Genomic DNA, 13,315 nt, shown 5'->3' with positions numbered 1-13,315 from the left:
AGGATACCTTGCATAAGCAAAGGAATTCCAAACTAGGTCTCACTGCCTGATTCGGCCTAGACCGGCTTACCTCTTTCAAGTCTCCGCTTTCACTCTCACTTCATCGAAGGACTTCTCTCGCGGATATCATCTTCCCAAGCATTTGTCAAAAAGGTTATAGCTCGAATCCAAGAAACATACTTCGAACGACCCATCACGATGTCGCATCACACGTCAGCTCGATCTTCATTGTCTTCTTCGCCTGTTCAAAGTCCAGCTGAAGAGACTACAACCCTTCTACCTCCTACCGCTCCCGCTCACCCACATGCGCATCATCATTCACCCAATCATCCGCATACAAGGAAGACATCAATAAGTACTAGAAGTATAAGTGGAAGAAGTGTTGCTGGTAGCGTAAGGAATTATGGTGCAGTAGCTGGAAGACCTGGACCTTCTGAACAAGCTCCGAGAGTCAGTAAACTTGGACAAAGGGTGAGTAGATGAATGGTTACGAAACAGCTTGAAATAGAAAGCTAATATTCAGAAATGATTCAAAATATGGTATTAGAGAATCTTGACTACTTTTCCTCTTCAAGCAACATTCTTCATTCTCACATTACTTGTATTTGCCTCTTTTGTCCTTACTTTAATATTACTTTTAAATACAGTACTTGATTTTAGTGTTAAATTCTTACCATATAGAGGAAGTGGATTTACTGAATTTTGGATTTCATTAATTGGATCTTGGATAGGTCTTGGAGGAGTTTTATTCTTTTCTCATCCTTCTTATCTTTTTTTCTTAACAACTTTAATAACTTTAATACTTCATATTCCTATAATATTTTTAACTTTATTATCACCAAGTTTAAAAAGAAATCATACTCCTTTAATACTTGCTCCTTTAGTTTTAACAGCATCAACTTTAATTTTTACATTATTAGCAAATTTTTTAGTTAGACGTGCAAAAAAGCAAGAATCACTTAGAATAAGTAGAATGTTAACCGAAGCTGCTGGAAGGGAAAGAGCTAGCGAAGAAAGTACAGCTAGAGCTTTAGTTGGTGTTCAAGGTAAAGGTTTTTGGGGAAGATTGGTAGGCTTCTTTGGAGGTGTAATCGGTTTAATAGCTGGATTGACAGGTTTAATATTGGTATCTGTGAGTTTGAATTAAATCTGAAACCAAAACTTCGTCCTCATTCTTATAAATGCTAAATATACTATTGATAATCAGTTGTTGGTCATTGATCTTTCTATCTCGGCTTATGATGGATCATTACCTCTCCCATCAACCTCGTCGGCACTAATCAAAGTAAATCCACCTGGATCCCAATGGCCAATTAACATTCACCTTTCATGTACAACATCAAATTCATCTTTACCGACCATAGTCTACACTTCTTCCTCGGGTATACCTGGATCTTTAGCATTATTGCCTACACCTCTACCTCCCGCTCCTGAAGGTTCACAAAACCCAGGAAGGTGGTTATTCGATCTTGAGGAACAAGGTAAATTAGGAAGAGTATGTACTTGGGATAGACCTGGATATGGATTTTCGGATGTACTTTCCAATGCGGATCTGGGTAGTATATCCGACGCTTTATGGGAATCTTTGGATAATGCTGGAATAATTAAAGATAGTAAAAAGGAAGGGTTGGTTATGGTTGGTGAAGGATATGGAGGGTAAGTTCCTTTTCTCAGCAAGAGGAGGCAAATGAGCTGATCTTTTTTCTCATTAGTTTGATTTCAAGAATATTCGCTGCAAGACATCCTAATAATATACACTCATTCCTACATTTAGATGCTCAAACAGCTTCAACTTATTTTTCAGAACCTTCAACAACTCAATTTATTTCAAGATTAACATCAAGATTATTTCCTTCATTATTAACACCTTTATCTATAAATAGATTACCAAGTGTTTTACTTAGAAGATCAAATTCTTTATCAAGAATTTTAGCTTCTTCACATCCTTTACCTTCTACAATTAAATTAAATGAAAATTTAAGAAAATCAAGATTACAAGAAACAATTGGATCACAATCAATTAATTCAAAATCTTTTAGAATTTTATTAGAATCTGGATATAAATATCCTTCTTTTAAACCTTCAATTATTTTAAGTTCAAATAAAAGAATGAAAAATGATGAAATTTGGTTAGAAGGTCAAAGAGTTTTAGCAAAAGAAGTTACTTCTGAAGAAGGTTTAATTGATTGGATTAAAATTGATAATGTCGATCATTTCGTTTGTGAATCTGAACAAGGTAAATCAATTTGTGAAAATTCAATTTTAAAATTAATTAAAATTAAATCAAAATAAAATAAAAGATTCTTTTAATTAGTGTTGTTTGTTTATTTTATTTTAATTTTTCCTTTCCTACTATATTTGTCATTGTTAATTAGCATATTTTTTAAGCTAGAGTATATACCCTTCTCGTCTTAACTTTCTATTTTCTTTTTGCCATACATCGTATTCTGTTGCGAGGACGATGAAAATGAAATGAAATAGTACACGATACGTTATGAAGTCTTCTGTTAGATCTACTGAATTGTAAACGTTCGACATGTTTACAATATGACACGATGCATGTTTTCTGATTGATATTGAATTATCACAAGGTGTAAGATGATTTTCATTTTATTTTCCTCTTTTTCTCAAATTACTTTTATTCTTCATATTCAGCTCCAATGTTTGAACCTTTAGTATAATCAATCCATTTTTTGACTCTTTCATATACCTAAAAGAAAACAATTGAATTTTTGGATTTATCAATTAAAATGTATAATATATCTTTTAAATTTTTTAATTCAAAACTCACTGTAAATACAATTGCTTGACCTGGTGCAACTCTTAATACTCTTGGTGTAATACCTTTATAAAATGCTTTTGCACCTTCATTTTTAAACATTTCAGAAGATACTTTTAAAAATCTTGACATTGATGTTTCTCCTGGAACATGAGAAGCTTTTTGAATTCGACTATTGATAAAGAATTTATTTAATTATATAAATTTCTTTTCTTTTTTTTTGGGAATAATAAATAAGAGTAACGAATGTAAATGTTAATGTAAATGTTGTATATATTTACTCACGTTTTGATTGTATCAATTGGTGCATTTGAAAAAGGACCCATAGCACCTGAAATTAAACCTAAAATCATAGTTTGCCAACTTGGTAAATTATTTAATTCTTTATATTTTGGTTGAAAATCAAATGCAAATTTTTTAAATTGTTGATATGCAGTAAAATTTACACCTTGATTTGTTGCTTGACGTAAAGCAGTTAAAGAAACTCCTCTATATAAAGTTTGAAATCCTTCTTCTTTTATAATTGTAAATGCTGCATGTGCTGCATTTCTATATCTTGGAATATCTAAAGGATCTGCAAGTGAATCTATAATTCAAAAATATATATAACTAGTTAGTAAAAAAAATATTATTTTTTTCAAAATTCATTTCCTTTTTTTAAAAAAAAAAAAAGTGTATAATATGATGATGAAAAAAACTAACGTTGTTGAGCTTGTAATCTAATTTTTATAACTTCCATAGGTGTAACAACAGCAATAGCTTCAGTTGCACCTGCACCTAAACCAGCTAAGAATGTAGATGAAGGTGAAATTTTACCATCTGAATTAGATAACCATCCTTTATAAGCTAAAATGATTCAATTTCAAAAAAATAATTATTAGCTTCAAAAAACCACTTATTCATGATTTATTCAACTCACTTTCAAAAGATGCAAAACGAATTGCCATTTTAGGTACAATTCCAGAAATAACAGCTCCTAAACCTTTATATAAACCTAAAGGTGTTTCTCTAGCTGCAATTTGTCTACCAGTTGCGAAAAATCCAAGTGGTTTAAGCTAAATGATAATATCAAATAGATTAGCTTTGCCATTTCTCATTTTTCCCTAAAAATTAACAATTTATTCGTTGTAATTTTGACTTACTCCTTTTAATTTTCTAGATTTACTTAATTGCATTCTAACTTTTATCGTATCAAGTGGATGACTGAAATTTATAAACTTGGAATATTAATTTTATAATAAAGGAACAAAATAACAAAAAAAGTTTTATAAATTTACCAAACTGTTGCTTCTGCTAAACCTGCTATACCACCTGCTATAAGATGAGTAGATAATGGAATTTTTTCTTTAATATTTGCTGGATTTGAAATTCTATCTCCTGATGCTCCTCCTCCTCTGGGTTTGGAAGTTGACGATGACATATTGTATATAAATCTAGGTGTAGGATAATTGAAGAAATGATATATCAGAAGTTTAAAGATAATAAGTTCAGTGGTATATGATAATCAATTGACTCTCAATGGTAATTATACACGTTCAAATAAACTGAGTTGGTATTTATTTTCAATATCATATAATATATGTTGAAATGAACGATATAGTAAAGTCAAACCAAAAGATTAATTCCGATATAAATTCAATTTCGACTCAAAGTATCTAATATTTCACTCAGCCCAGCTCTTTCCTCTTCTCAGATATGATCTATGTTGACACTTTTCCAATAATCCAGGTCACAAACCACAGATTCAACGTCTTTTTTCCTCTACGTTGGTCACTGAATAGTAAAGTTTACTGAATTCTAGTGAATCAACCGGTCATTCGATTTAACCGGTATGACATAACATCTTAACCGGGATTTAAGCGGTCCATATTCAAAATACTATCGGTTTTACTCGGTACGTCATTAATCAAAAGCATGTCATTCACATGCATGGTCAATACGAGAAAGGCTCAAAGTGATTTATCAAAGTATGCATTCGTTGCTGAAAACTTTGAAGTTAAAGTCAAATGATAAAAAGAAGTATTAATACTCATAAAGATCGAAATAGTACAACCCTGTATATGAAAAGCAAAATTATAAAGCTTGTATTTATTTGTATATAACGACAACATTTCTTGAAATACCTCCCTCATCACTTTATGTGCGATTTACAAACTAACCTTGTCCATAAATGTAGACAATCCTCAAGAAGACAGACATCTTTTACCTGCACAATCCACTACCTAGCAGCTACACCGTTGACCGCCACCTACCATATCTCTCACACTGACACTATCCCTTCTCCTCTTTTTTCTCACACTACCACCAAATGCAGCTGATAAACGCGAACTACTTCCAACAGCACGCAATTGACGTTCTCCATAACTTATACCCGTTCCTGCTGAGTCTGGGTCTAATGTTCCCGCATCAATAGCCGATAATATTGTTCGACCAGCTAATAAGAATGGTGTAGAAACATTCGTCCCTGTCAAAGAGGAAACTTCGACGAAAAGTAGTCCTAAATCCGACCAGAATACCGTCAGCATCACGCCTCTGGTGAGAAATTCGAGATTGAAGTGTGCTAGCAGAGCGACGAGGACATACCGTTCTCCTGTGCCCAGCGAGAGCCTTCAGCATATTCAACTTCTCTATCTTCCTCTTTATCCAACTTGTTTCCCACTAATACCATCACTAAATGAGGCGATGCTAAAGCTCGACAATCAGTCAACCATTTACCCAAGTTGATGAAGGACTGCCGCCTGAACTCAGAGTAAACAAATCAGCTTAAATGCAATCTGCCAACTTGACGTATGATTTAACACACGACGTTATATCGTATACCAATATAGCTCCAGCTGCTCCTCCTGCACGATAGCATGGTGATTATCAGCTAGCACTACCACTAGGTACAGATAGCCGACTCACGATAATATGATCGAGTCACACTTCTAAATCGTTCTTGACCTGCTGTATCCCATAACTATGTATTCAAGCATCTATCAGCCGCAGTTCATAACAATTTTAAGGATTCAGTATGATGCTTGATGGGTATATACAGCCTACTGCCTTGACTCCTACTTACCTGCAGCTTGATATTCCTATCTCCTATCCTTAATGTCCTTGATGAAAATTCCACTCCTATTGTATGAGCAGAATTCTCTTTGACTATACCATCATAACGAGGTCAGCTATCGATTAGTCTTCAACAATGCAGGAAAAAGACTAGAGAATAGCTGTACATGATGATCACTCACATTGTTCATGTATACAATGATATAGCAAACATGATTTCCCTGTTCCCGCTTCACCTGCGGAAATTGATTCATGAGCTTATCATCCCACTCAAAGGGTAGTTGAGTACAAGAAAGCTCACCTATAACTATGAATTTGAATAGGTAGTCTATGATATTGATACATTAGTATGAGTATGAGATTCGGCTTAATCTGCTTAAAAGGCTATTTCCATCTCGCAGTATGGAATGGAGAAGGATGGAGTAAGCGAAGACTTACCGTATGCTTCTACCAATTCCGTTCCTTCGTGATCCATGTTATTGGGTTAAGGATCAAGAGATTAATATGAATGGATTTGAACTGACAACTATGAGCAACTAGATGATGTGAATAATATGAAAGAAAGAAGATCCAAGCACTGTTCTAAAATCTTCCTTATACACAAGGGATAAGGATTAAGATCGTCATAATAATGCGATTGAGTGTAACATGTAAATAAACATAAAGCGGAAATCGCCGCTTGATGCACACAATCCTACTACTACTGAACGTGTCATGTCGTGTACAAGTTCCCTTTGAATGACGATAATCCAAATATCTCCCCTTCTATCTATATTATTTCTATTCTATTGAGCGAATTCACATCATAGCAACAGTATAGATATCAATAAAGATGTATAATCCTAAAGCCTTAATTGTCACTTTACTTTTTTCCTTGGCTTTAGTTTTGGCAGCTAAATCAACAGATCAACTTCAAATTGGTATTAAATATAAACCTGAAGAATGTCCTATCAAATCTAGAAAAGGTGATAAATTAAGTATGCAGTGAGTTTTTTAAATACGTTATTATTATTCGTTTATCTTATATAGTTCAAATTCATGCTAATTTTAAATACAATTGAATTTTAGTTATACAGGAACATTAGCTAAAGATGGAAGTAAATTTGATTCATCACTTGATAGAAATCAACCTTTTGAATTTACTCGTAAATTAAATCTGAAATATACTAATCATTATTGAAATCAAGCTGATAATTTTGATTCATTATAGTTGGTGCGGGTCAAGTTATAAAAGGATGGGATCAAGGATTATTAGATATGTGTATTAGTGAAAAGAGAAAATTAACTATTCCTCATGAATTAGCTTATGGTAAGTTTTTTTTGAAGATACGGCTTTTTTTACTTTATTTTGGACTGAAACTAAAATTTGTTGAAAATATTTAGGTGAAAGAGGTCATCCACCTGTTATACCACCTCAAAGTACTTTAATTTTCGAAGTTGAATTATTAGGAATTAAAAATAGATTTGTCGATGAGTTGTAAAAGAAAATTACCTCGTTCAACATTTGATTTAAAAGATATCAATAATTCCATTCCGACACAGTCAATGTTAAGTGAAATATGCTTATAGCTCAGCTTGGAATGAGTTCATTTGCTTTACAAGTGTGATTTCCATACATCCGCATTTCATGCAATATGCAATTCTATGATATACTATTTTTAAAGAACCACAAGGTGATAGCGAATTAAGATTTCATTTCTTGATATTCATCCACAGTAGAACAGCTAGAGAGACCTAATTGACAGTCTTCGAAGTTACTTCACCTCCTACGGGAAATCGTTTTTGCATCCAACTTATGAAAGAAGGTACATCTTCTGCTATACTATTGGGTAATGATCCATTTGTAACGAATCGAGGAATATTTCCTGTTCAAAATACAATCAATTAATCATTGCAATGATTCAATAAAGTGAGGTTAAAAATTCAAAAGGTGAGGTTTAAATTGAGGTTCAAACTCACCACCAGCATCACTACTAGTTGCCATTCTCCATTCAACATCTAAACCTTTATTTACTTCACGTACTCTTTCAACACTAACATATTTACCTCTAACTCTATTTTTTTCATTATTCAATTTTGGAGGACAATTAGGATGTTCAAAAGGTATTGAAATATTCATAAATGATCTTTCACCTTTTGGAGTATTATCATTTGTTAATTCTCTTGATAATAATAAAACTAAAAAAGTTCTAGGATTTGTAGGTGGTGGAGTTTTAAATGTTAATCTCCAAACTTCTGCTATATGTTTTCTATAAATTTGTATACATTCTGATTCTCTCATTGATTCAATATATTCTCTTTCATTCTTAAAAAATTAAAAAATTATTCGTTCAAACAAATATTAGCTCATACAATTCAACCAATTTTAAATGATGATATTAAAATCTAATATAAACCCACCTCACTATGATATTCTAATAAACCTCTTCTAAATCTTTCATATATTCCATTAGGTGTTGAACTCATAAATAAAGCTTGTCTTTCACTTTCACTTGGTATTCTAGTAGGAACACCTTCTCCAGCACCAACTAAAGCACTTCCATCGACGACTTCTCCATTATTTTGAGGTTGATGAGGTTTCTCTTCAGTGTGCCTTGATAATCTACGTATAATATTCACCGATTTATAAGATCCTGAATTTCGTTTATTAGGTGGAATACTAGTACTTCCATCTGTTGAAATTTTTTCAATATGAGAATTAGCAGAATGAAAAGATTCTCTACCACACCAATACTCTTTTAAACCACCAAGAGATTTACGTATCTATCAAATATGAATTAGCTGAGTCAAATAAAAATAAATAAATCGTTAACTCACATCGTTGTAAGTTGACGAAGTTGTTAAATTCAGTATTTTGACTGTCCCATCATGTTTTATTGAATGATTGTTCCAACGTCTATATTATATTCATCTTCAACTATAGCTACATATGAATCTAAAGGTATTTTTGTAAAAATGGATAACTCACGACATGCTATCAGCCAATTTAATTCCCATATCGAAATGGTCATTCAGGAAGACGTCGAATTCCTCAGACGAAGGATCCGGTATATCCTGCATGATTTAGTGCTTCATCAGCTTTATGATATGACACTGAGAGACTCGCTTGACTTACCTCTGGCCTTAGAGGCTGTAGATCCAGATGAACACCTTTGGGCGCCATTACGAAGGTTTAGATTGAGTTGTTGTAAATAGTAAGCGCGTTTGGTTGAATGAAAGGTCGTGCAATCTGTATTGCCTGGTTCAATGATCAACTAGAGATGTTTCGTTAAATGTACAAATCTTATTTTGCCCTATCAACCGTTGTCTTTGAAGATGAATAACGCTGTAAACATCTGTAATATTGATTTATATATACCCTCTTATTGATTATTGGGATACTTCACGTTCGGTTGTTTCCGACCCGGATCTATCCTATTTTGAGCTTTACTTATGTAATTGATTTACGATTTATTCCTAATGTTATCTCTTTTCAAGTTGATTCCGTCATTACGCGTATTATCCATTGTTCAAGGTTTGTTGAAGTTGAAACCGAGGATTCGAATAATCATATCGAATAAATCATTAACCATTCAATCGTGAATCAATTTTGTGCATTGATATCACTATTTTCACCTTAATCAAGTCCAATGAAAGAACGTCCACCATCGATATATCAATTTCAACTATTACATATGAAGAATTCCTAATCATATATACAAAGTCTAAAAGGCTTTTTATCAAGTTGATCATTCAGTATTAGAAAGTGAATTCAACACATCTAAGGATGATTTCAAATAATTGTGATCCAGGTCCTATACCTCAATTTTTATCTACAATATTATCACAAAGAATTGATTCATCAAATAATAATAATCATAATAATAATAATAATAATATAATAAAAAATAATTCAAATAATTCATCTCCTATACCAAATTTTTCTTTAAATAATTTACAACAAAATCAATCTTTACCTTTAAATTCATTATATTTACCTCCACCTACTTTACCAAATGTTGAAGAAGATTTAGTTCCACCTGAAAATTTTTCATTAGTTTCAAAAGGTGTTTATAGAAGTGGATTTCCAAAAAAAAGAAATTTTGAATTTATGAAAACTTTACGTTTAAAAACTGTTTTGTAAGTTCAGTCTGAAAGGGGGGGGAGGGGTTTATTTCAAGAGGGGGGGTAAGGATTTGTTCTAACGTTATCGAGATTTTTTTAGAACATTAGTTTTAGAAGATTATCCAGAAGCTAATTTAGAATGGTGTCAATCTCAAGATATACAATTTATGGTTAGTCACATGTTTTTTTAAAATACGATTTTCTTTTTCCTAAAACCAAAAAAAAAAAAAAAAAGCTCATATCGTATTTGTTAGCAATTTGGTATACCAGGAAATAAAGAACCATTTGATAATATACCTGAAGATGTAATTTGTTCTGCATTAGTAGCAATAATGGATAAAAGAAATCATCCAATTTTAATTCATTGTAATAAAGGCAAGGTAAGTTAATTTTATTCGCAAAAAAAATGTAATTAAAAAAAAACAATCTTTAATTTGATATTAATGTTTTGTTTTTTTTTTTTTTGATTAATTAATTTATAGCATAGAACAGGATGTTTAATAGGATGTATTAGAAGAATACAATCTTGGACTTTAACTTCAATTTTTGATGAATATAGAAGATTTTCTTCACCTAAATCAAGAGCTGTTGATCAACAATTTATTGATCTTTTTGATTTAATTCAAGTTTGGAATCAAATTATTGAAAAAGGTGGTGGATTAAATAATTTACCAAATTGGGAAATGTTAAATATTCCAAAAAGAATTAATCATAATTATTTAATAATTAAAAAGAAAGAAGAAGAAAATGAAAAATAGAATTTAAAAAATTATATTTCAATACAAAATGATATACAATCAATCGAAATTTTAAAGATTATCAGAATAATGATAAAAAAGATAATTAAATTAAATGATTATAATTTCAATTTAATTTCATATAGAAAATAATTGATTTACTAGTAGTAGAAATATCAAAATAATCAGTTCAAGTAATACTGTTTCAAAATTACAAGAAATTGAATTATAATTTAATACATATATACGGTTTGGAGATTTTACTTCAATTCGAATGAAATTAAGATCTTACATGACCAATTAGAGTCATGAATTGGATAAAATAACATCGAACCAATACTCCTAAAAATCGCCGTATATATTTGGTCATGAAATATAGGGGTCAAACATGATCCTCGATCGATCGAATTTCACTCCGGTTGCAAGCCCATATACAACATTATTAGAAAAGCCTACTCGTTAACATAACTTTCATAGCAATCAATGTAAATGTTGTATAAACTATAAAACTTAGCTTAACCTATTTTCATCATCTATGCAAATGCATAAAATACTACTCGAGTAAATCAACATTATTTCAAAATAGACAATTTAAAAAAATTAAATCTTATGCTAAATGCATTATCATTTAATTCTCTCTTATCAAACATCTTCTTACATGTATATATATATATACGATATTTTTAATTCAATTTCAATTTTATAGATTTTTACTCTAAATCCATAATATCTACATCACCTTCACCAGGTGTTCTAACATGTCTAGAAGGTTCCCAAACTTGTAAAATATTATCTTCAGAAGTAGTTGCTAAATGCCAATTTGAATTTTTATTCCATGAAATATCTGAAACTTTTGAAGTATGTCCACCATGTACAAATAATAATTCAGGTGAACCATCTTCTGCATCATCTGGAGTTTGTTCTGAACCAATTAAATCTAAATTCCAAATATGTACTCTTCTATCTGCTGATGCAGATGCAAATAAAGTTGGTGAAAAAGGTGACCATGATAATTGAAGTACATCATCTGTATGTCCTTCAAATGAATGTAATTTTGATTGAGGTTTACGAATATCCCATAATGCAATTGTCTAAATTATTTAACTTTCTCATTAGACAATTTTATTGTAAAATTCTTAGAACGAAATTACTAAACTCACATTATCACTTGAACCTGTTAAGAAAAGATAATCTGACGAAGGTGCAAATGCTACAGAATTAATCTCTGCTCCATGACCCTCAACCGAAGAAGATGGTTTGTTGGCATTATCGCTTCTTGTATCCCACCTAGACAACGTCATTATGTTAGCTTTACCGGCCATCATATATCAGACCACAAGCTGACTCACAACATGATCTTCCTGTCGTCTCCTACTGAGGCAAACATGTAGTCGTTCTTGGGATGCCAGTCCACATCCTGATTATATAACGTCAGTCTTCCGCCTTACACGGGCAACAAAGCAACTTTTTGACTCACTCCGACACAAGCTGAATGACCTTTATACAGACGCAATGGCTGTAAGACGGGGTCCTTTTTCTGGTATCCTTGGATATCCCTGGATAGACAAAGATTTTTCGGTGTCAACGGAGTCAGACGATCACATGCCCAATAAACTCACCAATGAGCAACAGTAGTATCTTCACTAGCACTAAGAATATGACCCTCTTTGACGGTACTCCAAGCAAGACCATACCTGTACTATCGTGTCAGCTTACATATCTACTAATTAGGCGATATGTGATTGCGAACACTAACCCTTCTTTTGTCTGCCCTTTCAATCTTATATCAGGTCTACATTCTCCATTGGGATTTGCCTTTGATTCATGCTTGGTTCTATCAAAAACTAATACATCTCCTGAGACTGCTTTTGTAGCTATAAGTTCAGGATTTTGAGGCATGTATCTAGCTCTATTGATCTCCCCTTCGTGATTTATAGTTTGAATAGCTCGAATTCTAGCAGGAGATTTGGTGTACGAGCCAATTTCTGAATACAATATAAATCATCAGTTTGGTAGCTCGTAGCATAAGACATGCCATTGCTGTCGCTTGTAGTAGAAAGGTGGGTAGCGGGTAATGCAAGGAAAGCTTACCCTGTTTATCCTCATCATACATCTCAGCAACTTCTTTTCCAGCATTTTCTAATCCACCTTTCGGTAGTAGAACTTCAGCAATTATGAGATGATCATTTGATTGACCTGATGTATGAGTACCAATAATCATTCGATGTACAGTATAATCTGCGTCAGGAGGACTATTACCGTGAAATGACCATTAGCGATATTCTCATTTCCGAGTCGTTTTCATATGAATATGGGGAGCTCAAATACGCACGTTGTTTGATCAGGAAGCCATTGACATGTTAAAGATGGCCATGTCAAAGCATGAGTTATGACTGTATCGTAAAGAAAAGGAGTGCTGTAAAATAATAGAATATGAGCCTTTTGCTATGGCGATTATCTACCAATTTACAAGCTTACTTCTTCTTCCATATTTTATACTCCTATATATCATATGTTAGGTTTAACGATCTGATATATGATTAGATATAGAAAGATTATATAGCTCACCTCGTTTATTACTTGACTATCATCTCCTGCATTCGAAACATCATCCTCTATTTCGATAGGTTCAGAAGGAGCCATA

At 32.4% G+C, this 13,315-nt stretch overlaps 7 protein-coding genes across 7 annotated transcripts; 3 read left to right on the top strand and 4 right to left on the bottom strand.

Moving 5' to 3' along the window:
• Nucleotides 1-198: 198 nt before the first annotated feature.
• Nucleotides 199-2,292, top strand: I206_107719 (uncharacterized protein; the record flags this gene model as incomplete). The annotated part of the gene is made up of 4 exons (XM_019157764.1): nucleotides 199-471; nucleotides 548-1,132; nucleotides 1,208-1,656; nucleotides 1,713-2,292. The coding sequence occupies 4 exons, from the start codon at nucleotides 199-201 to the stop codon at nucleotides 2,290-2,292; spliced, it is 1,887 nt and encodes a 628-aa protein (XP_019009404.1).
• Nucleotides 2,293-2,638: 346 nt separating this feature from the next.
• I206_107718 (uncharacterized protein) lies at nucleotides 2,639-4,199 on the bottom strand (the record flags this gene model as incomplete). Its single annotated transcript, XM_019157763.1, has 7 exons — nucleotides 2,639-2,710; nucleotides 2,792-2,951; nucleotides 3,065-3,365; nucleotides 3,482-3,625; nucleotides 3,699-3,834; nucleotides 3,922-3,982; nucleotides 4,057-4,199. 7 exons carry the CDS (start codon nucleotides 4,197-4,199, stop codon nucleotides 2,639-2,641), a joined length of 1,017 nt encoding a protein of 338 aa, XP_019009403.1.
• An 802-nt stretch (nucleotides 4,200-5,001) lies between these two features.
• I206_107717 (uncharacterized protein) lies at nucleotides 5,002-6,305 on the bottom strand (the record flags this gene model as incomplete). Its single annotated transcript, XM_019157762.1, has 8 exons — nucleotides 5,002-5,276; nucleotides 5,363-5,517; nucleotides 5,583-5,622; nucleotides 5,684-5,738; nucleotides 5,841-5,923; nucleotides 6,013-6,066; nucleotides 6,132-6,158; nucleotides 6,269-6,305. 8 exons carry the CDS (start codon nucleotides 6,303-6,305, stop codon nucleotides 5,002-5,004), a joined length of 726 nt encoding a protein of 241 aa, XP_019009402.1.
• A 357-nt stretch (nucleotides 6,306-6,662) lies between these two features.
• I206_107716 (FK506-binding protein 2) lies at nucleotides 6,663-7,311 on the top strand (the record flags this gene model as incomplete). Its single annotated transcript, XM_019157761.1, has 4 exons — nucleotides 6,663-6,814; nucleotides 6,899-6,975; nucleotides 7,041-7,139; nucleotides 7,214-7,311. 4 exons carry the CDS (start codon nucleotides 6,663-6,665, stop codon nucleotides 7,309-7,311), a joined length of 426 nt encoding a protein of 141 aa, XP_019009401.1.
• Nucleotides 7,312-7,564: 253 nt separating this feature from the next.
• I206_107715 (uncharacterized protein) lies at nucleotides 7,565-8,993 on the bottom strand (the record flags this gene model as incomplete). The annotated part of the gene is made up of 6 exons (XM_019157760.1): nucleotides 7,565-7,695; nucleotides 7,790-8,135; nucleotides 8,231-8,593; nucleotides 8,648-8,726; nucleotides 8,799-8,884; nucleotides 8,946-8,993. 6 exons carry the CDS (start codon nucleotides 8,991-8,993, stop codon nucleotides 7,565-7,567), a joined length of 1,053 nt encoding a protein of 350 aa, XP_019009400.1.
• Nucleotides 8,994-9,596: 603 nt separating this feature from the next.
• I206_107714 (uncharacterized protein) lies at nucleotides 9,597-10,692 on the top strand (the record flags this gene model as incomplete). Its single annotated transcript, XM_019157759.1, has 4 exons — nucleotides 9,597-9,949; nucleotides 10,035-10,104; nucleotides 10,189-10,314; nucleotides 10,417-10,692. The coding sequence occupies 4 exons, from the start codon at nucleotides 9,597-9,599 to the stop codon at nucleotides 10,690-10,692; spliced, it is 825 nt and encodes a 274-aa protein (XP_019009399.1).
• A 689-nt stretch (nucleotides 10,693-11,381) lies between these two features.
• I206_107713 (histone acetyltransferase type B subunit 2) lies at nucleotides 11,382-13,314 on the bottom strand (the record flags this gene model as incomplete). Its single annotated transcript, XM_019157758.1, has 10 exons — nucleotides 11,382-11,762; nucleotides 11,832-11,958; nucleotides 12,021-12,088; nucleotides 12,149-12,227; nucleotides 12,291-12,365; nucleotides 12,428-12,656; nucleotides 12,763-12,923; nucleotides 13,004-13,087; nucleotides 13,150-13,172; nucleotides 13,240-13,314. The coding sequence occupies 10 exons, from the start codon at nucleotides 13,312-13,314 to the stop codon at nucleotides 11,382-11,384; spliced, it is 1,302 nt and encodes a 433-aa protein (XP_019009398.1).
• Between the last annotated feature and the right edge of the window lies 1 nt (nucleotide 13,315).

This window comes from Kwoniella pini, chromosome 11 (genome assembly GCF_000512605.2).
Source record: "Kwoniella pini CBS 10737 chromosome 11, complete sequence".
Taxonomy (NCBI): Eukaryota; Fungi; Basidiomycota; class Tremellomycetes; order Tremellales; family Cryptococcaceae; genus Kwoniella; species Kwoniella pini.
This window is presented reverse-complemented; position numbering and strand designations above follow the sequence as displayed.